Source organism: Lathamus discolor, chromosome 3 (genome assembly GCF_037157495.1).
Source record: "Lathamus discolor isolate bLatDis1 chromosome 3, bLatDis1.hap1, whole genome shotgun sequence".
Taxonomy (NCBI): domain Eukaryota; kingdom Metazoa; phylum Chordata; class Aves; order Psittaciformes; family Psittacidae; genus Lathamus; species Lathamus discolor.
The window spans coordinates 23,835,615-23,860,827 of NC_088886.1; the positions used below are offsets into that span (position 1 = coordinate 23,835,615).

General features: G+C 50.4%; 2 protein-coding genes across 3 annotated transcripts in view; one reads left to right on the forward strand and one right to left on the reverse strand.

The window, feature by feature from the left end:
* Nucleotides 1-23,981, forward strand: part of ASTN1 (astrotactin 1) — a 221,150-nt gene extending 197,169 nt beyond the window's left edge. The window contains exon 23 of one of the 2 annotated variants that reach the window (XM_065674121.1): nt 23,913-23,981. In XM_065674121.1, coding sequence (XP_065530193.1) covers nt 23,913-23,922 — 10 coding nt within the window. In that variant the 3' untranslated portion in view covers nt 23,923-23,981. Of the gene's footprint in view, nt 1-10,130; nt 11,241-23,912 lie in introns of those variants that run through there. The other variant, XM_065674122.1, reaches the window with a different exon arrangement.
* The window catches only part of PAPPA2 (pappalysin 2), an 88,093-nt gene continuing 64,253 nt past the window's right edge, over nt 1,374-25,213 (reverse strand). Inside the window, exons 17-22 of the mRNA XM_065674115.1 lie at nt 24,447-24,615; nt 23,576-23,708; nt 22,412-22,521; nt 19,642-19,713; nt 5,357-5,455; nt 1,374-3,371 (exon numbers count right to left, since the gene is read on the reverse strand). Coding sequence (XP_065530187.1) covers nt 3,297-3,371; nt 5,357-5,455; nt 19,642-19,713; nt 22,412-22,521; nt 23,576-23,708; nt 24,447-24,615 — 658 coding nt within the window. The 3' untranslated portion in view covers nt 1,374-3,296. The remainder of the gene's footprint in view (nt 3,372-5,356; nt 5,456-19,641; nt 19,714-22,411; nt 22,522-23,575; nt 23,709-24,446; nt 24,616-25,213) is intronic.

Genomic DNA, 25,213 nt, shown 5'->3' on the forward strand with positions numbered 1-25,213 from the left:
CTGCAGGGGCAGCTACTTGTCCTCAGAAGCTTTCTGCCTGCCCATGCAGCACTGTGCACCCTGTTTTAGAGGCTTTTCCTTCCATTTCCTCAGCCCATTGCTTCTCTCTGGGGCCCTTGATGTGCTCACATCAGCCCTGCAGGAAGAACGTTTGGATTTCATAGCTTTCCATAGCCTTAGCATTGCTCCCTAGGGTCCAGCAGCCCCTGACCTGCTGCAAGTGCCTGTGTTTTTCAGCCCCTTTCAATCTCTGCACTTGCTCACCTGTGACTCACCTTTGCCACCACTTGAAGCAAGGTGCATGGAGAAGGAAAGAGAAATAGCTCCTAGCACAGATTTGGCTTTGTGTTTGCTTGCTCTTGGAGATCAGCATGACTTTTTTTTTTCAGGGCCACCTTATTCGCTCAGTTGAAACAGTCTGTTTGCTCAGTCTTAAAAAAGGAAAAGAAAAGAAACCCCAAACCCCATAGCATGGATACCAAAACACCTGAACAGTGGGAATAATTAAAACCCTGTAATCCCCTTTCCCCAGAGTCTATAAACAGCACTATTTCTTCTCAGTAAACCACCCCGTGGGCCTGAGGAAGTTACCACAGGGCAACCTGGTCCTATTGCAGGTAGAGCCACCAGCTGTGGCCACTACAGACCATTGTAACTCTGTGGCTCCAAGGCTGCCACCATAGGAGACCCGGCCAGCTGGGGCCACTGGGAACTGCAACATGGAAAGGCTTCTAGGGTGAGATGCCAAATCCCAGCCTCATGCTGTCCCTCCTCACGGCACTGCCATGATAGCCTTCCAGTGTTGGGAGTGGTGAGACTTTCAAACCTGGCTCAGATGCTTCAGGTGCCTCTGGTCCAGACGTGATGCTCAGGTATGGCCAGGGATACGCAGAGCTGTGGCTACAGCAGGCTCCATGGGTCAGGCTGCTTCATCCAATGCTACAAATCCCCAGAGCACCAGAAACACTGACTTGGCTGAGTGCGCAGAGCAAGCCAGCTGTGGGCATCTTTGAAGCAAAGTCCTAACCCAGGAGGGCCCTGTGGATGTCACCTGCTTTGGTGACATGGGATGTTTGTGGGGTTTCGAGATGTCCATGGGTTTGGCTGGTACTATGGCATCAGTTTGCCCCCGTCCCCATCACGTTTTGTGCTGGCAGTGCACTGACGCAACAGGAGATGGGTTCCTTAAGCAGAGGAGGGCATGTGGGACCAAGAGTGCTGGGAGCAGCTGAACCACCTCCCTCCCCGAGCCTGGCCCCCCTTCAGGTGAAGCAAAGAGGCAAAGGAGGTGGAGGATGAGAAGATTATTTATTTTTCATAGATTTTTATAAAAAATAATTATCAAATACAAAAAAAAAAAAATAGCAGCAGCCTCCATTGTGAATAAAACCCTAAAGGGGACAAAAAACGCTCAGTGTCGCTATAGAAGAACAATATTTCAGTACGTAGAAGCTATCCATTCATGAGAAGCACAAATGTCTATCAGCCAAGCCAGCACCTCCGGCCTTGCCCAGGTTCCCCTGTCCATGGGGCATGGTTCCTTCCCTGTACCCACTTGGTAGCCAAACAGATAAAATTTTGGCATCTAAACACATAAGCATGCGGCTAACACTGACACCAGGCAGGAAAGGGTTTGGCATGGCAGGATGCTGGGACTTGAAATTCCTCTTCTGTGTGTCACCCTCATCCCACATCCCCACTCTCCCCAGCTGCTGCAGGCTGCCATACCCCTGCTCCTACTGTGCCGGGACCCCTGGGTACCCCCTTCCCTGCGCTGTTGGAGCAGGGTGGGCAGCCTTTGCTGCACCTCCTGGGGACAGTGGAGATAGAAGAGTCTCAAAGGGATTAATTTTTTACTTTCCTTGGGTTGTTTGAGGGTTTTTGTTGGGTTTGTTGGGGTTTTTTCACTGAAAAGTGTGTGTCGGTTAAAAAAGTGCAGCCCTCTGCCAAACTGCATCGGGGTGAGAACCTCCGGTGTTTCACTTGTGTGTGTTGGGAACAGAAAATGTCAGTGTGTCCCTGCTGCCAGAGGAGATGGGGCCCATCATGTCTTTCCCCCACCACATCGCTGCCTAGACCAGGGCAGCGGGAGGTGACCTGCCGTGGTGCGATGGGGACACATGCAGTCAGGAAAAGGACTGGAGAAGGACAAGGCACCTCCTGCCTGGATGGTGGTGGATGTCCAGGCACCTCTGCCCCTACTTTTGTCCTCCGACAAAACATAGTTTTAGGAGATGCCAGAAAAAAAGGGTCGGGGGAGCTAGCGGACCCGAAGGATGCCTTGGCAATCCCCGGTCTCTCCACACCGTGTCACCCTCTCTCCACTCTCCGGCTTTGCAAACCCTGGCTCGGAGCCTCCAGCCACCGGCACAGCCCGTGAAGGGACACAGGGGCAACTTCGGGACTCCTGGGCCAGCTTGCAGCTGCACACAGGGGCCCGTGTTCCTGCTGTGTGCTCCCTTCTGTGCTCTCCTCTTTCTGCCCCTTTCCTCTGCCTCTTTGCAGCACAGAAACATTAGCGTTAACCCCAGCTGGAGCCAGGCAAATCCCAAGGGCAAAGCTTCGTGCCTGCAAGATGCTGAGAGCACCTTGAGATCACAGCCTCCATGCTAACTGCCTGAGGAGTTCTTTCTTGGTGTGGCCTGGGTGTTTGGCTTCTATCTCTGTCCTCCTTACAGCTCCCTCTTAGCAAGGAAAGGGAAATTCCCTACTCCTCCCACCCTGACCTCCGCTTTTCCCAATGATTTGTACTTCACAGCAGCATGGGTGTGTGACAAAGGATATCCTTTCTCAGCTTCATCAAGAGCAAAGAAAATATAATATATATTTTTATATATATTATATATATGTATATATATATAATTAAGTTTAAATATTTGCAGAGAGATCACAACTACCTTGACCTTGCTAAAAGAAGCCTGTACAGCAGAAGGGGTGAATAGTGACAAAATCCAGAGCAAAGACAGACACCCAGACACCAGACCAGGACAAACATCCGTGGCAGCGCCTGGGCTCTTTGTATGAAGCCAAGCCCAGTGCATGGCTGAGGCGGTGCTGGATCCCTGGCTGAGCCCCTCAGCGTGCACCAGGCCCTGTGATGGGTAGGGAACCGCCACACGTTTGCCCTCTGTTGCCGCAGCCTGCTGGCTGCTCAGTGGCCTTGACCCGTTCCCTCCGTGCGCAGTTGCCGTCCCGCTGCCCAGCTCTTGCTCACACCTCCTGCCCCATCACACCCCACCAGGGACCCTTCGCTCCTCCGGTGCTCGCCTGACCGAGAGAGGCTCTTCATGGTGCTGCTACTGGTTCTCCTCGGCTGCCGGGTCGCGGCATGTGCACTCATCCTGGTCACAGTCAGCAGCAAACGGGATCACCTGGGGAGATCAAAGCGAGATGTGAGCCTTTGCTTCAAGATCCCTGGCTCCTGGCACCCCTGTGCCCTTGAAGCCCTCTCCACCATCTCCAATAAGGATAGACAGACACCCTGGGCTGTGCCCTGATGTTGTTGGCATTGTGGAGACTGCCAGGCTCCATGCTCACTAAGAAAGGGGCTTGGATACGAGCTGTCCCCAGCTGAGTTTTACCATTTTCCTCTTTGTTAGCTTGTATTTCAAATCTTGCAACCAAGGGTCGGCTTGAGTCGTGTGTCCCCCCATAGTCAAGCCCTGGGGGGAAGTCTCCCATGGTGGGTGTGAGACATTTGGATTAAGGCTGGCAGTGGTAAGGCACCTCTAGATTTCAGTTTCACTTTTCTCCCTGTTAGAAAAAACCCTTGTCCATGTCTGAGCCCATGGGTCTGTCCTTCAAGCTACTCTTGGCTCTTCCAAGCTCAGCAAAGCATGAAGGTAGAGCATAGCATTATCTTCTGTAGCTCTTGAAGGAACTCAACCCATCTGCCAGCTGCAAAGACTGACCTCCACATGACACAATGGAGGAGCCAGGGTAGATGCATACAGTTCTTGTTCATTATGGATTAAGAAAATTCAGGCAGGCCGGAGGCTGTGTGAGCTGGAACAGCCTTTAGTAGGGCAGGCGGTGGGTCTGTCTAGGGCTGCTCACAAGCTGTGCTGCTTTGAGACATCCCATGCAGGTAGAGGGGCTCACTGCACATTGCTTTCTCTACAACAACTCTATGTAGCCAAGCAATCTCATGTCACCTTATCTGGTGACAGCGCAGTAAGGTGGGAGGGAGCCAGCAAAGCATCTGGCTCCTGGTTGACAGTTGCCCAGTCATGGGCCATGGGAGCTGAGAAAACAGTTTCCTCCAAAGGTTTTATACACACCAGGCTCAGAGCCAGGAGGTTTGCTACTGTCGAACCACATTTGGTTTTTCACAGCCTAGACCAGCAAGAGGCTGAAGTGGTTTTTTGGTGTTTAAACCCCATATTCCTGCGTCTACCTTATCAGAGGTGTGCTGTAGGCTTGTTCCACAGGAGATCTGGGACTTGCAGGGGATGTGGGCTGGAGCTGGGTATCTTAGAACTATGGGAATGAATCCCCTCACCTTTCACTGTGAACCTGCCCTTTATTTTGGCCAGAGATGCTCATGTCTCAGACCTCCTGAGAGCCATGCCTTGCTCTGAGATGTCATGGTGTTGCTGAAGGGGTTCACTCATCACATGGGTGTAGAGCCTTTTCTCTCCTATCTCAACTGGATCTTCCCAGGATTTTATTTTAACTTTTCTGTGTGTATGCGTGATGAAAGGAAAAATGATTCAAGCTCCACAACAAAGATTGAGAAGATCCAAATTCACATATTTTTGCAGTGAGAAATTATCTCATGCCATACGACTTGTTTTTTGCTGTTGGACATGCTTAGGAAGGATGGGCTGTGAGTGCTGGATAGCAAGTTGGTGGGAGGGGAGGTTGTGATGGTAGACAAAGAAGGATTTGTGCAACCACAAAGCCAAGTTGCTCCCTCTATGCTATTCCTCCCTCCTTCCTTTCCCGGGAGAATTGGGAGAGAAAGACGGTCCATAGTGGATAGCAATGGACCATCCCAAAAATCCCCTAAATCATATGACAAGGTGACTTCTGTCTCACCATGGCTAGCACTGCCTCCTATGGAAGTAATTTCATTGGGTCTTGTTTCCCAAAATGAGAGGAAATCCTGTGAACCTCAGTGGGAGATGAGCTGAGCTTTCAGTCCCACTGGCCTGAGGCCAAACCCCACTGCTAATCAGTGGGACGATGTCTATCAGCTTCAGCTGGCTTTGGTTTAAAACCATGGGTTTATTCTCCATTTGTGGGAGAACTGCATTGCAGGCTTGGTTCCAAGGCCAGCAAAGCCAAAGAGCATAGCTAGCAGTCACCACTTAATCCTAAATCCTGGCCAGCACCACAGAAGATGCTCACTTACCTTCCTGGAGGACAGTGTGGAGGAGCAGCAGTCACCCCCATCATACTGGCAGTATGCCCGGTTGTTGATGGTGTCGCACCAGCCGTCTGCTTGGAAAGGCTAAGGCAGAGAAATGAGTCTTTGCTTAAAGGGTTGTTCAAAAGCAGAAGGTTACCCCAAAAAGTAGGGACCCCAGGTCTCAGGCCAGCAAGGCCACTGGTGCACCTCTGATAAGTGCCAAGGCCCAGTTCCACCACACACAATCTCCTCTTCAAAGCCAAAGGACGCCAGAAGACTGATATCCTAACTGATGTGTATGGAGTAGTGGGTGCTCAGAGGGCAGTAGCTGTAGCTCAAGGATCAGGGAACTGTGTCAGAAAGTGAGAAAGAAAACCCACATCAGAGAGGGCCACAACCTGAATACCGCAAGTCCCCATTCCCATCTCAGTGCTTCTTCACAGAGTCCATTGCCGCCTAACTAGAAGTCAGTTCACTACCTCATCTGGTTATCCACCTTCCCACACCACTCTCACTGTGCCTCCACCATAATCCAGATCTCTGTATGTTCGCAGCAGGGCAAGTCTCTGTAAGAACCTGACTAACTCTTCTCTCCAATACGCTTCCTCCCGAAGAGCTTTGTTCTGAAGTTGAGCTTGGTGACCTGGCTTGGACCGCTAAGTACGGAAAGGCTGTTACGGGGATCGATAGAACACCTTGCTAGAGGATCAGTCTCAGGGACGCAAGTGCTTTATCTCCCGTGGAGTACAAGAAAGGTTAAACAAGTTCAGAAGTCTCACAGAAGTACTTGCACTCAAGCTAAGCCAAGCATAGGCAGGCGCTGGTTGCAAGGACCCTGCCTCTTCCAGAATGCTCTTGCTCTGGTTCTGACCTCTAGGAACATGTCCCCAAATTCCTCTAGATTTTCCACTGGAGACTCTAGTCCTGTCAAGCCCCGCTTGTCATGTTGGACTAACAAGGCTACTTATTTGGTGGCCAGACAAACAGAAGGGATCTTTATTAAGCTCTAAGCTCCCTACAGGCATAATCCAACTCTAGACTGAGTAGAGAGGGCATTACCTACTGATAACCAGAAATATTGGTAATGTGGCCACCTTCCAGCTTAAGTCTTGGCCATCTTTCTCCTCATTTCTCTTCTTTGTGGCCCAAATCTCACTCTCTGTAAGGAAATTATATGGTTGAGCTGTGGGGGATTCTGCATTGCCAGAATAATGGTGGGTCCTCTTTGCATGGAACAGCCCAGTGCCTTTAGCTGCTCTCCTGTGGGTTACTGTCCGGTCTCTCTCAACACCTAGGGTTTGCAGAGCCCAGCTTGCCTTGGAGCAGCTCAGATGAATGCTCCATCACATCCATTTACTTTCAGCTCTAAATGGAAACAGAAAGCTATTGCAGAGGAATAGCTTTCTGTTCAGAAATATTAAATGGCACAAGCAGCCATTCAGAAATCCATTTTATTGTTGTTTAGTTACATGAGTCATCAGAAAAGAGAAACAAGCAACTGGGGCTGAGAAGCAGCCAACTAGGGCTGAGAAACAATGCTGTACAACTGGTGCAACCAAACAACGTGCATGTGAAGCACTTGCAATGAACTGTCAGGAACGATCCGCAGCCGAGGTTTATCACAGATACACATTACCACTGCCAAGCAACAACCAAATGTGCTAGCAGAATGGAGAGGCCATTCATTAACTGAGTGATTAGTAATGAAATGTTTCTCCTGCTTCAGGCTCTGTGATGGTAGCTACTGGCCCAGCAATCATGGCCAACCTCCAAGATGACTGCTGTCATCAGAAAGGGCTCTTGGTGGAAACCTGGCCACCCTTTTCCTCATGAAAGCAGCTGACCCATTTCACTGAATCTGGTAGCCCCAGATGACAATTAGGCTTCAGAAAATATGCAGACCCAGCCTTTGACGGATACTTGGCTGTAGCACCCCTAAACCAAATGACAGCCAGCTGAAAAATGTCACCGTGCAGTGATAGCCCTGCATCCACTGCACCAAAGCCAACATGTGGGACTGCAGATAATGCCAATAACTCACAGGAAAAAACCCATGCCAAACCCAGGGAACTGATGTGGCTTTTTGTCACTGTGACTCACAAGGAACAGAAATTAGCTCAATGCAGCCTAATGACACTTTAGGAATTAGCAGCAGGGATTATGGCAAACCACTGAGTCTGTCTGTACTATCAGTACCACAGCCCCTGGGCCAAATCCAGGAAGCCACAGAGAGATTGCATTTGCCTGGAAGGTCTCATGAGAGAAGAAGAAAGAGTGCATATTCCTACAGCTGAGAAATTGAGGCACAGCCATGTTAGGTAGCTCACTCAAAAATAAGAAGGGATTTGGCTCCTATTATTGCTGTCACAAACCATGTCCAACGGAGACCAGGGTACAATTTCACCAAGGCAATAGGGTTAACACTTCTCTTCCATTGAAAAGCATCAGTGCATCTTAAATGATAGTGATCAAAGAAGGTCTCTAAGCCATGAAGCAGCTTGGAGCACCGGAAGGACGGGGCAGGGATGCTGAGGCTGTCCGGGGCAGGGATGCTGAGGCTGTCCGGGGCAGGGATGCAGGCAGGGTCCAGCCACGGTTGCTGGCAGGAAACAGCTCTTCTGGGTGTGAGTTGCTTTTGCAGCCTTCCACATGGTAGAGTTTTTCCTTGAGCTTTGCTCCATATGTCATGACTCACTGGCAAAACAACACCCGCCGCTTCGGTAGTTTCCATACAATTACGGGGAGGTTTGCCCATCCCGGCTGCACAGGTCTGAAACAATTTCCAGATCTTGTGTACAAGGTGGGGAGGAGAGACAGGGACAGAATGGGGAAGGAGAGGCTCTCAGTTTCTCTCTACACCTATTAGGGCTAATTGCCCCCTCCTCTCAACCCGCCAGAGCCCATACCCCACCCTAAACAAATACAGGCTCCTATGGCAACACTTGTTGGGGAAACTTAACAACTCATGCTCCAAATTACATTGGAAAAACATATGAAGGGAAAATAAAAAATGACTAATTGGACTCAAGGCTCAAGAAAGCTAGGCACAGGGTTCGGGAACTGCTGTCCCTGCTCCTCACCCGGTGCCTGCAGAACACAGTGAGTCCCGCTGCTTCGCTTTGTCAAGAATCTCCACCTGGCTTCATCTTAGCAACCAGCAAGAGCAAAGTAAGGTGCCAGTGGGTCACCCCTGAGGGCACAGGTGCCTTTGCACTTGCAGCACTCTTGTTGTTCTTGCAAGAGTCATGGCAAGGGAGGACATGGGCAACGCAAAGAGGAAATCCCATGCAGACGCTCTTCAGCCTGTGCTTGAGCTGTGTGGCTCTAGAGAAAGCAATGCCAGTGGTGGGAGAAGGGAGGTTTTCCCCTGTTGGTGACTCGCAGAAACACCCAATGTTTTAAGATGTTGGCAGGAAAAAAGAAAACACCAATGTCCAACCGTGCCATGTGAAGGCAACGGATGTGATTAAGGGAAATCGCCAGCTGGGATTCTGTCTCCAAAATATGCATCCTCCGGTGCAGGGGAGAAAAGGGCTGGTTGAAATGGCTTGTATAAACTGGGAAGAAATGAATCAGGTGACTGCTGCAACTGCTCCACACTGTGTTAAGTGATAGGGAGCTGCTCAGCTAGGCGGCATGCCACTGAGGCAGCCAGGGAGCTGGGCTGTGTCAGCGAATCTCCCCACTCGCGCCATTCATCTTCCTTGTTTATTCAGACAGGAGCTTCAGCGGGGCGTGTGTTAGCACGTGGAGGTGCAGCATCTGGCGCTGCCGGGCCTGAGCCCTGCGCTGCCGGCATAAAAATAGCAACCAGGAATCAAGAGCTTGGCAATTTAAATAGGCTAAAAAAACACAGGCTCTCAAAGCTGGGAATAGGCACGAGTGAAAAGAGAAAAACTTGAAGAAAAAAAGAGGGAAAAATATTTCAAGCAAAGGAGGGATATGAGAGATGACTAGTTATATCCTGCTGCATCCCAGGCAGAAGCATCTCAGAGAGCTTGGTGGTGAGGTTTCTCTTGAGGCTGATGGGAGATGTCATGTAGGGAACAGCATCTGCGCACAGTGTTTTTCCACTGTCCCTGCAGAGTCCCTGGGGCTGGGGCCAAGCTGGCTGGTTCCCTCCCCAGGGCTGCCGTATGCGCAGCAGGAAGCCCCCAGTGCCATCAGCGAGGCAGGCAGGGTCCAGATGCTCTTCTTCAAAGCCACCCTGTACATAGGTTGATTCACTGTGAAAGAGCGTCAAAGGGTGCAACAGAATGAGGGAAAGATGAAGCATGAAGAATAAACCACAGATTCCATCAGTATCATACATATTTTAGTGCTGTGTCACAGGCATTTGGTGAACACCATGTCCCAGGAATGAGGGTTTTGCCCTGGTTGAGCAGACCTGAAGGCCCAGTACCTTGCTTTTGGCATTCCAGATGCTTTGGAGGAAGGTGGAATAAAGAAAAACCAGTGTGCACCTGGCCAGTTGTGTAACTGAAGAGCTGTAAGACTCTACTGCACTACTGCTGGGATGGAAAGTGCTTGTGGTTTCTGTCTGTCCATAGCTACAGAAAGCCCAGATCCCAGTTTCAGGAGATGAAGTCCAGCTTTAATAAGCAAAATGTTTCCCCCCAGCCTTCAAGAGGCTGTGCAGGTCCTGAGCCTAGCTATTTTGCTGATACCATCCAAGGAGGGTACAGTTTGCTTTTATGGTGCTTCTAAGTCAGCACAGATTTTGCTGTTCTTTCATCCTTCCCTTTGGGCATCAGCGTTGACCTTGAACCCTTTGCAGGCTGAGATGACCACAAGCAACCCTGCAGCTAAGGAGGTACAGTTGTCTTCATCCTTGGCTGTTGCTTTCAAAGCAGCTCCAGAAGAACAGAGGAGCCATCATTTTGGCAGGGAGACTTGTGAGGACCAGCCCTGGGAAAGCTGCTGCTACTGTGAGATGCACACCCTTGTGCATCAGCTTCACTGCTGTTAATTCCACTCTTGTGATGGATGAGCCATTAGTGGTTGAATGATCAGTTGGAGAAGACAGAAGGGAGATGGCATGACAGCAAAGATGGGAACAGGGCTGGGCAATAAGCATCTGCTGGGGAAATGTCTCCCTTCACTGTGCACGTGGTCTACCAGGAGCCTTGCAAGGTTTTCAAGAGCAAGTCCCCAGAGGCATCAGTGTGTGCTCAGTGTCAGAAATGAAGAAGTAGCAGTGCCAGGCTCTTACGCACAGCTGGAAACCTCGGACCATTTGGTGGTAGAGGGATGTCAGCCCAATCTGGGGCTCACTGACCGTGGGACTGAACCCGGAGTTGTCCCACAGTTGGAGACCACTGCAGTTTCAGGGGTCTAAGACACGCAAGACAAGCCACATCCCAGAGGCAAGCCATTGCATGTGGCAGAGGGGAGCAGGCATAGGTGCATGGGTAAAGGAAAGCACAGAGAGGCTGCAGCAGCCCTCGGACAGGGATAGGCAGCTTCTCCCTGCCGGATGCCTTTTCTTCCTTTCCAGCTCAGCCACTAGCCAAGGTATTTCAGAAAGCTCTGGGAGGTCCCTGGGAAGACTGGAAGAGTACCCAAAGCCTTGTTAGAAGTCTGGTTCACTTAAAGCCCCTATGCATCCACCACCCCAGATTGGGTGCCTGGAAATTCCCCTTCCCATCCCTGTCCACGTACCTCCAACATTGTTCCAAATCACTGTTTCCCTACAGAAAACTGGGGCTGGTGTCAGTCCCTTCAGCCACAGACATGGCAGGAGCTAGTCAAAGCGATGCTATAGCACAGTGTCCCCAGGACACATCCCTTTCCTTGCACACACACACTCATGCTGGTGAGGCAGAGAGCCCGGCCATTCTTGGCTCCCTCTGCTTGCCCAGGGAAGTTGACTGGGAATGCAGACTGTGGGAGGAAATGACAATGTTCATTGTTTGGATTAAATATTTTTCTTGGCCCATTTACCATTGCAGTGTGTCTTTTATTTCATTATTCCCCCCCCCCCCCCCCCCCCAAAACCCCAAGCACATTCACTTTCCCTCTCTCCTTCCTGAGGCTCTCCAGCAACAAGGAGGAAATCAACTCTGAAAAACACAAAGAGGGACGGAGAGGACACAGGGCTGGCTTCTGCTCAGAAAGCTTTTTGGTATGCCTCACTGCCTGAGTCATTCAGAGCAGCCAGCAAGCTCTACCTGGCCCATTGCAGCCAGGGAGGCAGGGTGAGCATCACCCAGAGGAGAGCTCCAGAAATTTGGCAAGAGGCGCCAGGGACAAAGTGGCTTGAAGATGGGAAAAGAGACACAAATTACTACAGACTTCACGCTTCATCCACTGTTTCTGTGTCTCCCAGGTTCTGTCCCCTGAACTGTCCCTCTGCTCCTTTTGGACCAAGGCAACCATCCCTTGGAGACACACACCTGCAGGATGGCTTGTCTGGAGACATCACAGACCTGCCCTGTCACCTCAGACACGGCCAGAAAGCAAAATGAAGAAATGCAAATTGTTTCTGAGCTTGCTGGTGTCCCCAAGCTGCTTGCTTGTCAGCTCAGCATGCAGACCGCTTTCATCACATCTCAGGTCTTCAGGAACATCTGCTCCAGCTCCAACATCCTCCTCCCCAGCCTGCCCTAAGGAAACTGAGGTTTGCTGCATGAGAAAGTACTCCATCTACTCAAAGGAATGCTTCAAGGAAGAGGTGATGGATGAGAAAGCAACATCCTGCTGTCTGGTTTCAGCCTGTGTGCCACCACTTGTACTGCCATGCCCAAGGCAAGCAAAAGCCTAGCTCCCAGCAGTCTCAGTATGCAGCTCTAGGTGTTCCTTAGACAAAGGGAGTTCCTTGGACATCGGTTTCCTGCAAACATCTGGGCCTTGTTTGAATAAGTCTGGATTGAGTTTGGACAGGATAGTGTCTGAAGGGGGATGGAGAGCAGAGAGGTTAGATTCCTGCTTGGTCTCCAGCCTGAATGATGCTGTAGATGACCATACCAGGAGAGCAGGTCCTTGCCTTCCTCGTGTGTGAAAGTGCTCCTGTGTCCCAAGACAAGATTTAGCTTGGACACACTTCTGCTGCAGAAGTATGTGGCCCTTAGGGCTACTGAATGGGGATGCATCTCTTCATCCCTGGTATGCTCTGTGCCTTGCTCCTCAGGGACCCCATGTTGCAGCAGACAATGATCTGTGAAGGGCTTTGACACAGTCCATGGAAGCAAAATTGAAGAAAGGGCTGGAAAGCTGGTGTAGATGAATACCACAGCATCACTTCCATAGAAGTATCTGTGTCCATGATTTATTCACAGTGGGATGCTAGGCTTTGTCCTTTTTACACCCTGATCTCAGTGCTAACAGGAGCAGAGAAACAGAAGTAGGAAAGAACAAGTGAAGAGGAGCAGAGGAAGTTGTCATGTGTCAGTAGTGCTCCTGGCAAGCATGGCGATTCCTGGAGATGGGTCCCAGTGCTCACCGTTAACAGGGATGCTGCTGCGTGCAAGAGAGAAGCCAGGACTTCCCATGCCATAAGTACCAGCCTGCAATCCTGCCCTCAGCAGCTCGCCTGCTGCATGGATTATATCTCCTGCCAAGCCATTTGTGCAAAATATGTTGCAGGATAGAACGGGTTATGGAAAACAAGCCCTGAAAACCACAAGGGCCTCCTGACCCACTTGTATCTGGTTTCTGCCAAGTTCTTGTTACAGATCTTAAACAGAAAGAAAAACAATGTACAAAGGATGAAGGAGCTGAAGGGGAATGAATATTCGTGTTGGAAGAACAGTTGGCTGGGCTATGTTTGGGGATGTTTGTTTATTATCAGAAGCAACTCATAGGTTTTTATTTCAGCTTTCAGTGGCTTGACACTCCCTCTGTGTCACCAGCTGCATGTCCAAGATCGCGAGGAGAGGGGGAAGTGGGACATGGATAGGGATGGAGGATGGCACCTGAGCTGAAAAGGGCAGAGAAGCAGCCAGGGCATCCCAAGTGCAGACCAGCCTGTACAATGGGGCTTGAGGAAGCTGAGGCTGCCTCCACCTTTTTGGGCCTCCACCACCACTGTTGATGTGCCTGGATGCTACCCATGCCAAAAGGCCCCCATCTTTCAAAGCTCTTTAAGCCTGTCCCTGTAGGCAGGAGAGCTGTGTCTGTCCCCTGTCCTTGCACCATGCTGGTGTGCGATCAATTTCCCTCTGCTTTGTCTTTTAAGAAAACCAGGTGTCTATAATCACACTCTAACTGCGTTCAGGGGACAAAGATCTCATAGTTTAGGAGAAGTATGCCTCAGCTGAGATTTTTGGAAGAGAAATAAATTTATTTGGGCTCATCCTCTGGAAGGATACAACCCAAGCTAAGCAGCCTGTGCTGCTCATGCCAAGAGCAGCATGAAAATGTACTCAGTAGGTATGTAGCGAGGTCTTGCCTTCTACCTATCCAGCATGAAGGGCTTTGCCTTCACCAGTCAGAGGCCAGGTCTGACCCAGAAGTGACCACCGCCTGCAGCCCGTGCTCCTCATACTCCCCCACCATTTGCACTTGCTACATTAAGCATGGTGGAAGGTATAGCCCTGCCTGGTCCTTTCAGTATCTGTTTGTGGCCCTGATGTCCACTGATTTGTTTAATCCCTTTCTGAACTTAAAACTACTACTGATCCCTGCAGCCTCATGTGGCAGACAGACAGTGCACAGTACTCACTGTGTCCAAAGCACTTTCCTTCACCTCTCTGGAACAAATCCCTTTCCAGTCCCAGTGAGTGCTCCCCAATTCTGCATCCATCCTGCCTAGCACCTCTGTGACTTGGCAAACCTCAGCCATCTTCTGTTCTCCAGAGCTGGTTTAGGGTCTCCTTGAAGGGCAGCTGTGGCATCCCCTTAATAATTTTGATTGTTTTTTCCAACTGTGCTGCACCCACTTGAGATGTGTAGGCCAACATGTGCTATCCCAAACTGGAATGTACCAGAATCTAGGGCAGTCCGGTTTGGAAACAAACCCAGTCCTGTTTGGTCCCCTGGATCACAGTGGTTTTAAACTTTGGTATTGGTGAGACTCCTGAAGGAATAGCAATCATGTGGACTGCCTGTTGCCTGCTTGCAAGAGCAGCAGTCACGTCCAGTAGGATCCTCTCTGCATTTTCAAAGCCAGACAGCAGACAGAGGAAGAGTGGAAGGTGGATAAAGATGTCATGGAATGCTCTCACAGGGACAAGAGATGAGAAAGTGATGATGTGAGCATCACAAGAGAGTGAATGAATTCTGGCCATGCTGTAATACCTAGTTGCTCTAGACAGCCTCCTTGGAGAAGCTGGGGTGCCTGTAGTCCCCATTGTCTTAAGCCGCAGGAGAGCAGAAGATCTCTTTCCCAGAGTGGAGCATCCCACCATGTTTCTGCCTGGTTTCCTGTGCTGAGCTTTGTCATGGTACAAAAGACCCCCGGGTCTGGGAGGAGGGACAATCAAGGCACCCTAGCCCGATTAATGGTGAGGAGCAGAGGTAGCTGCCTGCAGCTGGACCCCAGATGCAGTGATTTGCCCAGGGGGAGAGTTGCACCCTGTCTCCTGTCACATTACAGCACAGCAGGACCCTGAATTTGGATAAGACTTCCCATGCCCCCTATTGCATGTGCCTTCAAAGGGGTTAATTCTGGCTGACAAATGCTGGACACAAGCCGAGCGAACGTTTTGTGCATGCTGCTGGGAAGAGCGAAGGACCCATCAGGGTCCTTGCTTACCTATTAGATTGCGAGATTCAAGAACGTCTTGCAACCACAAACACACTTCAGTCCCTATCTCGTAATTTCCATTGTAAATGGAAAACCTCAGGAAAACCACAAAACAGGGAACAGATTAGTGTTTTACGATTGTGATAACATGACCAGCAGCTAACACAAGGGCAGCGAGACCTTGTCCTCATGTGGGGAAGACCTGAGAAATTCCCAGCAGCTCATGCTCACAACAGCTTTCTGGTATGGCCCATCTTCACCCAGGACATGAGGATAAGACCCCAAGCCAAAGTCTCTGCTTGCTCCCTCAGCACACAGGCAGGGCTGTTCAGAGCAAAGCACAGCAAAGCCAACCTCAACCAGAGAAGACACTGAGTCACAGCAGGAAGGAAATTGCTGTATGTGGAGGCAGACCACAGGTATAGTAGCTCCTGTTCAGCTCCAGCCATACCAGTATGAAGCTCTGCCTCCCAGTGATCTGTCCAAAGCATGCTGCCTTCAATCCCTTACAATAAACCCTTTGCATATCCACACAATAATGAAACAGAGCTAGAGGTGGAGGTGAGGTCATCATGTTGCAAAATGTATTTGCTCCCCAGCAAAGCCTGGCCACATTCACTCTGACCACTGCAAGAGCACCCTGCCTTCCTCTGAGTGTATCTGAACAGCAGAGTGATAGTTCCTCCATCCTGTGAGTAATATTAAAATTGATGACAACATACGTGAACTTTTCCACCTAAACCACAGCCACAGTGTTAACCACAGGAGCCCCTGTGATGGGAGACAGAGGGATGCAGAGCTAGTGAGCTGCACAAACTAGGAGATGTGCTATAACAGACACACTCATACATAGACTATTTTGGAACATGGTGGAAATAGTCCAAGGGAGCAACCTGGATCTCTGTACACGCTGTATCCTCTTTTGAAGACAACAGCCTCACTTGCTCTTTGGCACAGGAGGATAGCTGAGAGGCGGTTACCTTGTGATGGCTTAAAAGAACCTACCCCAGATGTTGCAAACACCTCCCAAGTACACACAGCAGATGAGAACACCAGGACCATGAGCACCTCCTCCCAGACCAAGCCAGGGAGGGGGGGTTTCTCTCTTCCCCTCTCCACCCAGCCCCAAGCTCCTTCCCGCAGTGCTGCCATCTGTTTTTCTACTGATGGCAGGGGATGAGATGTTCCACTGGCCCTCGAGAGGCAAAGCGCACTCGGCACTAACTCATATTCCTGATGGGCTCCTGGAAGGGTCCCTTACCGAAATACGTGCCTCCCTGCTCTGGCGATGGGGAACTTGGCAAGGCACAATGGGAGACCAGAAGGCAGATGGATGACCAGATTAATGGAAAGAGAAGGGAAGTGGGGAGAGGAGCAACGGATGAGCAGGCAGGCTGATCTGCTGCCAGCATACAATAAAGATGAGTGAGAATCCCTCTAATGCCATTGCATGGTGACCTGAACTTTCCAACATGAGGCAGGGCTCCAGCTGGGACTGGGAAAGTTGGGTCTTGGCTACTGCTCCCATGCCCCAGCCTGAGGTGACTCCACCAGGGAGAGACAGTACGAGCAGCCAGGTGGCCTGGATTTCTCTTACATAGGGTTGCTCCCCAACTGAAGCATCCAGATGAGAAAGCTTCCCCATCCAACACACTCTTGGCACTCCATGGAGAGGCAATGGCATCTCTAAGGGGTGACTCACACCTGAAGTGACCTGGGCAGTCTACTGGAACAGCACTTTACTGCCCAGTACAGAAGGTAGGCTGGGATCCTAAATGAGGTTTTCTTCAGTAAGGGATTACTGTGAAATGAGGGGGAATGTGGGACTAAGAAGTCCCATGGACATAGCAAGTCAAGCTGAACCACATCAGACCCAGCAGAGGCTGTGTTCTGTCCCTGCAGGACATTGTGCAGGTAAATGAAAGGAGGAACAGGAAAAGGAGATGGGGGTGGGAGCACCCTGCACCACAGACAGGTTACCGGTTATATTCTATCTCTACACAAATCTTGTTGTCTGATGCCCTCACATCCTGCAAGAGATTGAGTCCCAAGTTAAACAGCCTCTGAGAATTGCAGTGGTTTTGGTCACAAGGATGGGGACAGGAGAGGTATAGGAATGAGGATGGAAGCCAGAGAGGTGAGGTGAAAACAACATTCAGGGCATTTTCTGTGGTCAAATATGTACAGGGAGGATGGATGGGACACTTGGTAACATCTCCCTTCTTCCCAGTGCCGAGCAGCACCTCCCAGAGAAGTACTTTGAATGAGACACGTTTGATAAGAGTTACTCCTTATGGCAAGACAATGATCAGTATAAAACACGTGAAAAAAAGTTATCTAGGAAGGCCTGCCTTAACAATCTAACCTTAACAACCTGCAGCATCATAGAAGAAAACCCAACAAAATGAGTAATCAAAGACATGTACGTGAGAAGTGAGGAGAACAGAAAAGAGCTGTGTCAAAACGGAGAGCATCAGGGTGAAAGAAACTATCCGAGGATGAATCTTCATTAGTATTACAGTGAGTGACTGTGACCTTAACAATAGGCCTGCACTGATGAAACTGCTAATGAAGAAGAAGGGATTGTTCCACAGAGAAGATCAGGATATCTGACAAATAGTTAGATGACCTGAAGGACTAGAGAGAGAAACAGGATGACATTCACTTGTATAAAATTGAAGGGCAAGCTCTTGTACTTATGGTAAAACATCTGCTGTTAGCTTGCAGCTCATCAGTTGGAAACAAAGGAGGTAGAGAAAGATCTGATCTGGGTGTACTTGCTGACCTCAGGATATCTCTGAGCTGCCAGACTGATGCAACTGCAGAAATAGCACATATAATCCTGGGTCCTGTCAAAAGAGGCATCTCCAGTACAAGGAAGCTGCGCAGGGCTTTGTTGAGACCTCAGCTGGAAGAGTATGTACTGCTTAGTCATTGCTGATGAAAGATTAATTGAAAGCAGAAAACACATTAAAAAGTCTTCAAGACTTGATGAAGAGCATGGACTCTACACCTTTTGGTAGGACACTGCAAGATTTTCGCTTGCTTAACCTCTTTTATGCTAAGAATGCTGTCTAGGTTTGCTTTCCAAGAGTAAAAGGGGATGACAAGCACTCAGGAGCAGAAAGAGGTCATGTTGGCCATGAGCGTGGTGGCCAGTGAAGAAATAGTGACTGTTCCTACGAGATGCTGGGACTTCAGGTAGCTGGTCCCTATCTCTCTCTCTCACACATGCACACAAATAAGCTGGCAGTTTTCACCATCCCTTATGGGATCTCTTGCTGAAGACACAGACCCAAGGTGAGGTACACGAGGAGGAAAGGATAGGGTTGGTCTGGTGTACCTGAGCCTAAGGGAGCATCCTCATGCCTGTGTCCACTTTCTGTCACCTGAGCTGCACAGGAAGGGAAGATGAAGTACCTCACACCCCATCTGTTTCTATTTTGGAAGGACTCAAACAGCACAAAGAGCAGTTACTCCCTTGCTAGTAGGAGAGCACAGAGAGGATCACCACAACCATCTGGACTCCTTTTTCATGTAAGCCCATCCTATTCAAACCTGTTGCCCCAGAGCTGAGCTAAAAGATGGGATTTAGAGCTCCCAAAATGCCACAGGATTCATTGCTAAGCTCTCTACTATCAAACACCTCACTAGCACGCAGTATCTCATTCCCTTATGCTTGCAGCCCATGCCTTGTAGTAGACACACACAACACAGTCATTGACTTTGGGAACTAACTGCTGCACCTTCTGCTAACGTTTCCTTCCTGCGGACGTGCCCCTGCACCATCACACTTTCCCCAACCCTTCAGCTGACAAAGAGCTGAGCTAGGCAGAATCAGTGAGGAAAAGCAATCATTTGCATTAAAATGAGCCCATTTAAAAAATTATCAGCAAAACCCAAAGCTATTTTTAGTGCGCAAACTTCATTTACATTTTCCTTTTTGGTAAAAATCCTAAATTTTCAGCAGAGAGCATTCCAAAATACCCTCCTTTTTCACAAGTAGTGCTTGACAAAAACTGCCTATTTTTAATTTCCTTTGTGAACTGACTCCAGGCTGCCTATGATTTTCTCCTGCCTGGTCATTATTCAAAGCGAAATGAGTGGCTAACCAATTTCTGCAAGGAATTCTTTGTCTGCAGATTCTTCAGGAGCAGTTTGTTTTGCATGTACGAGGCTGGAAATCCTAGTTGTTTTGGTTGGACGCATGAGTCACACAGGGCTTTTCTGGATCCGTGTTACTCTAGAACTGCAGTTCTGGTTAAGGAAATATTCAGGCTTGGAGTCAGCACAGGCTTTTTGGGGATACCCCTTGCCAGTGAAATCCTTTTGCTAGAACATTCTTCCCAGCCTGGCCAAAAAGCTACAGGCTGAGAAAGAAATAGGTTATTCTGCAGCTTTCGTTCCCCAGTGTCACCCTGGCTACAGGAGACCAGAGATGCTTGCTCTGGCCTCTCTGGTCAGCCAACAAGCCCTGGCCCAGCTCATATGGAGCAAATATGAAGTCAAAGCCATCCAGGTTTGTGCTGGAGCAAGTCTTCATGTTGCCACGAATTCTACTGCAAGGAGCAGGCAGCTCATGTTGTGGGCAGGGGGGACTTACCTCGCATGACTGGATGCAGTGAATGACAGAGGGGTCTGGATACCACCGCAGCCTTCCCGTGCACACAATATGCTGAGGAGGGAAAAAAAGAGTGGTTAGGGGAGGTGGCAGAGGAAGACTAACAGCCACCAGTGCTTTCTAGAGGCAGAGGGCTTCTCACAACACTGCATTGCTCATTGCAGTGCAGAACAGCAGTGGCACCTTCAGGACCCTCTCCATGCACATCTGCCCTGCAAGGAAACCCTTTGCAACCTGTTTCGTTCACCCACAAACCAGGATACATTGTTAAGGCAAATGTTAGACAGACATGCATGTATATGTAGATGTATACAGATGCACAAGCGTGAGAGAACAAAGAGAGGTGGTGGGGACCACCAGAGAAGTGAGCTTGGCTAGCTCATAGTATCTGACTTGGCCAGAAGCTGCTGCTTGCAGGAAGCCACTCAAGGTCATGGCAGGTTGATGCCTGGCATCACCCCTTTGCGTGATGCTGGATTCACCACCTTCTCAATCATACAGGATGCAGGTTCTGCTAATCATCACTCAGTGTCTGTATCAATTTGCTCACTGACTGCTGCTCAGGCTCTGAGACCAGGTCCCAGGAGGACTCACCTCCCTGGACCTGGCCTGAAGCAGATACACCAGACTCACATTCACTTGCAGGGCTGAGGTTGTTGCTGGTATTTACGAGACATGAACTCAGTTGCTGCAGCCAAATGGACACAAAAGCAAGATGTGAAGGGCTCGGTTTCATTGCGCTGGAATTCACCATTCTGCTCATTGAGCAGGGGTTTGTGGGGAGCACTCATTATATGGGGGGAAGAAAAGCCCCACCGCACATGCAATTTCCTCCTTGTTAAAGCTCAGGCAGACTTTGAAATCTGAGGCTCCATAAAACAACGGCTAGCCTGTGAAAGTGTCCTAGGATGCCCTTCACAGCACAGGAGTTGCACAGAGGGGCACATGTGTTTTCTCCTAGCCTCCCATTTGAAATGTGCAGCAGCAGGCAGAACGGCTCCAGCATCCCTGGCTGGAATAACATTTGAGGATAGGGCAGCTTTGCTTGCCCTATCCTCAAATGTGGTAGATAGATGTGGAGACCTGCAGCAGGTCCTTCTGCTGCATGTTCAATTGAGAGAGTGATGGAGCTAGTGCAGGATGAGGTCCTGGCAACCTACAGCCAGCGTAGGGAAGGCAGACCTGGAGGGACCTACTGTCAGATGTGGCAAAGGCTGGGGTTGCTGACTGAGCTAGCCAATTCCTGATCAGTCCAGAGGATGTTTGCAACCTAACCCTACTGGGGTGTTTCATATGTGGTTGTTGTGCAACTTGAATGGCATTTTAGCATACTCATACTAGTATACTCATATTCCAGGCTGGGAAATAAGGGCAGAGGGAAAAACCTGCTCAGCTGCAGGATTCAACGAATCAGAGCTGAAAAGAGAACACGACCATGCCCTCCACGAGTGGCCTCTGCAGATCCCAGTATGGTTCACCCCATCCTCTCCATCACCTTGGAAGCTTGGCAGCTCCCTGGAATAGCAAGTTCTTTGGAGGCTTGGAGGAGCTAAGCGGGGAGCAGGGGCAGGAGCCAGGGCAGAGAGGAAAACAAGACAGCGCAGGGAGAGGGCTCCTGGCACGGGGGAGCACTGCTTCTTAAAATAACACCTCTTCTCCCTCCTCCTCCTCTCTACAAAATGCCTCCCTTGCACGAAAGCCCGCAGCCGTGGCGAAAGGGAAGCCGAACACCGCTGTCTTGACAGACCAAGCCATCCGATCCCTCAAAGGCGAGGACTCCTTCCAAGGCTCGTGCTTAACCATCCCACACACCCCAGGCGTCCTCAGCCCCCGGCAGCGATTCGTCGTGGGTCTGATTCAAAGCAATGTACAGTAGTATCCGCAGGCACGATGCTGGGCCTCCTGCGGGTTCCCAGGAGGAGGGGAAAGCGTTTGGATGGGAGCGCTGGCTCCTGGGAAGATTGTTTGCTTTTCTTTGTTCCACCTCCTTCCTTATGCATCTCATTTTATTTTAAGAAATATTACCCCAGCAGAGCTGCTTTTTGGGAAATTTGTGCCGGGAGGATCCAAACTATTTGAGTTATTTGAGCTGGTTTGCCTACAAAATGACTAAGAGATGGGGAGGGAAAGGCTCCCCAGCTCCAGCAGCAGAGGCAACCAGCCGGGCAGTGGGTCCTGGCAGCCAGAGACACCTTTCAGCTGACAGTGCCCTGCCTCCTCCCTGGCAGGGAGATGCCTGCCTGGGGTTCCATCTTTGCTATCAGGTAACTGGGGACCCAGGCTCACACCATGCAGGGGCAGGCTTTGCTATCCCCGCACACAGCAGCTTAGCATGTTTAGACATGCAGCATGCCCTGAAAAATCAGTGGGATTCCTGCACTTAACTTTGTTCATTGTGGTATCCTGCAACTCCTTGAAAGCTGGCTTGGGAGCTGATAACTTATGCTGAACTTTGGTACGGGAGAGCAGGAGGCTGTGCAGTAGGATTTGCAGGGGAGAGAAGAGGAGAAAGAAATGCTGAGAGGGAGGAGGACCCTGGCACTAAACCTGGTTATGGGGAGCAGCAGACACCTCCAGAGCATGCAGCCTGGGCAGCTCCTTGGACCCCGCAAACTCAGAGCTCACTTTCGCTGCTTGTCTTTCCAAACCTTACCCTTCTTCACACAAGGCAGAAATTTCAGACAAAACCCATCAGACAGAGAGGAGAGGGGCTCCCCTCTATGCTGCCAGCAAACTCCACCTGCCTGGTTACCTGGACTCTGGTGGGCTGCAGACGGTGATCCATCGTCTCCGCAGTTACGTTGTCGGGCAGTATGACAGGGTCGCTGGGAGGTATGATACAGGAGGGTGTGCACACAGCACCTGCAGGAGGACAGAAAGCCTTGAGGACTTCAGGAACAAGGCAATGATGTTTTTCCGGGAGACACTAAACCCGTATGTGTAGGCTCCCTACCACCAGGGTAGAGATGGACATAGAGGAGAACCTTTTCCTCCCAACCTGGGGTGACAATTCCTTCTCCAAATCCAGAATTATGCAAGAATATACAGGAGTTGTGGCCAGTTTCCTTCTCCCATGAGAGGAAAATTGAAGACACGGTAACAGACAGATTGAGGCCCTGATGGCAGGACATGGGATCCAGCATGAAAATAAGTCTGTCCGGGGGGGCTATGGAATGTTTATTGAAATGTTAAGAAGCCTCTTTCAAAGCTTTTTACCATGCTGGATTCCCACTGCCTTCCTATGACCCGGGAAGATAAAACAAGCTGCAAGAACCACATTGGAAAACTAGGTGGATCCCAGCCCTAAGCCCAGCCTCACATCAGGTCTGTCCAAAGCTGCCTCAGTAGGCCCTGCCCTAGGACTCTCCTCAGCCTGTTTGGATCAGACCCGGAGAAGTGGTGTGTTTCCTTCAGGATGATACTTGCTCTGCTGAAGCGTCCTGTCCAGCAGGATGCCAGACTGAGCACTGCAGCTTTTCCTGAAAGCACAAAGAGATCAAGTCTTGGAGAAAAAAACGGATGATGTGGTCCCTCATCTGCTACACACAACTGATGCGACTTTTATCTGGGACCTGCCACATTAACCCTGCAAATGTCAGCAGCAGTAGCAAGCAGAGAGACCTTGAGCGGGACAAAAGGCTAGAGATTAGTCCCTGCTCCTTCTGAAAAGGAGAGATGCTTATACTGGAGCCAGCTTTAGCTTTGAGTCTTGCCCATGATTACAACCAGCTCGTGCACAAGAATAAAGCCAACCCTGGCTCTATGTTTAGAAAGCGGATGGAAAAGAAAACAGGATATTTTTCATGGATCTAGTGGGGATTGGTACAAGAAGAAGAGTCATGGTGAGCATCAGCTCTGTGGGAGGGCTGAGCCAACATGAAGTTTGGGTTTTGGTTTAGCTTTTGTCAGCCCTCACCTATGCCATGCCCCTGCTCGCACTTGTATTCCACAAAATTCAGCTCTGGGGGTGGTGGGCAGGTGCCACGTAAGCTCTCGCACAGTTTGAACTCATCTGTCCATAAGCCCTCCTTGGTGCAGACGATGGGAACCTGCAAAATAGAGGGAGAGCAGCCAGCTTTACTACCGGCAGCAGCAGGGCTCACCCTGCCTGGCCACTGCCCAGCTCTGAGGGGAATAAAATGCAAGCGCCAGTGAAGTCCAGAGGGAAGTTCTCCAGGGCAGCTGGATTGCAGCAATCTGGTCCAGCCTACGTGTGCTTTGCATTACTGACGAGAAAGCAAATTGTTTTCCAGCTGCTGCTGAATCCCACCAGAGGGAATCAACTGCACTTCTGACAAGACCATTCCGGCAGGTTGGATGAGAAATACGGGTGGCAGAGCCAGGCAGGCAGCAGCCTCCATCCCCAGGTAAGCCCCTTGGTTAGCAAGCCTGCTGCAGCAAGGTCGCCCATCATCCCAGGTGAATGGATTCACGGCAGCGCCCCAGACCCCTTGGAAATCCTCTACTTTTGCTTCCCAACCCTTTTCACTCAAGAGAAGCAGGCTTGCTTAAGACCACTGGTTTTTGGAAGAGCAGGAGATCATCCCCAGGTGGTGGTGCACTCTGTGCCATGGCTGGTATCCAGTGAGAAAAGCTTTGGGTTTGCAGGGAACTGCTGTTTGAAGGTACAAGGGATGGCCAAGCTGCCGTGGGGCCCCTCTGCACAGCAGGGCATAGGGAACCCTGCTCTTTTAGGTGTTCTGCAGCACAGAGCACTTTTAGGTGTTCTACAGCACATCACACAGGTGATCTGGGGCTGATCTCTGCCTGCCCCCCAAGTCACTCACCTGTTGCTCCTGCGGCTCGCAGTTGAGGACGCACTGGCTGTCCAGCTCAAAGCCCTGAGTGCAGTTGTACATGCCCTCGAAGACAGGAGGGGGTGGCTCACACACCACAGGGATGCAGTGCCCCTCTTCCCACTGCCCGCTCTCCAGACACTGGACCTTCAGGAACTTCCTGGGGAAACACAGAAGGGATAATCCCACACTCAGCCAGGACCTTTTCTCCTTGCTGGGGAGATTGCAGTGATTTAGGAACACCAGATGCTTTTTCCTTGCTCACTTTCCCACTGCTCCTCGTCTCTTGTGGTGCCTCTAAACCATCTATCTGCCCCACAGCCTCTGTGGGTCCTGGGCTGCTTTGTCTCACCCCCAGTAGCTACATACTTTGCTATGCATGGAAGGAGCAAGCCTCCAACAGTCAATCCTGCTGGCATGCACTCAGGTAATCCAGAGGCTCCTCTTTGCAATCCGTCCAGTTCTGTCAACCCTGCTCTTGACGAGGGTCTGTCGTATCCCTGCAGACCAATACCATTCTCTGCTGCTAAAACAGCCCAGGCGCAAGCTACTTGCCAAGAAAATTATGAAAAAGCAAGGAAGAAAAAGAGCAGGAGCAGAGCCCAGCAGGTTTTTAGTCTCCTGTCCTTGGCAGCAACAGACACCACATCTTTTATACCCAGGCATCAAAACCCTATGAGGCATCAGGCTGGATGGGATTGCTCTCCCAGAAGAGGACATGTCACCGCAACCCCAGACTTTGACACACAGGTTTTGGT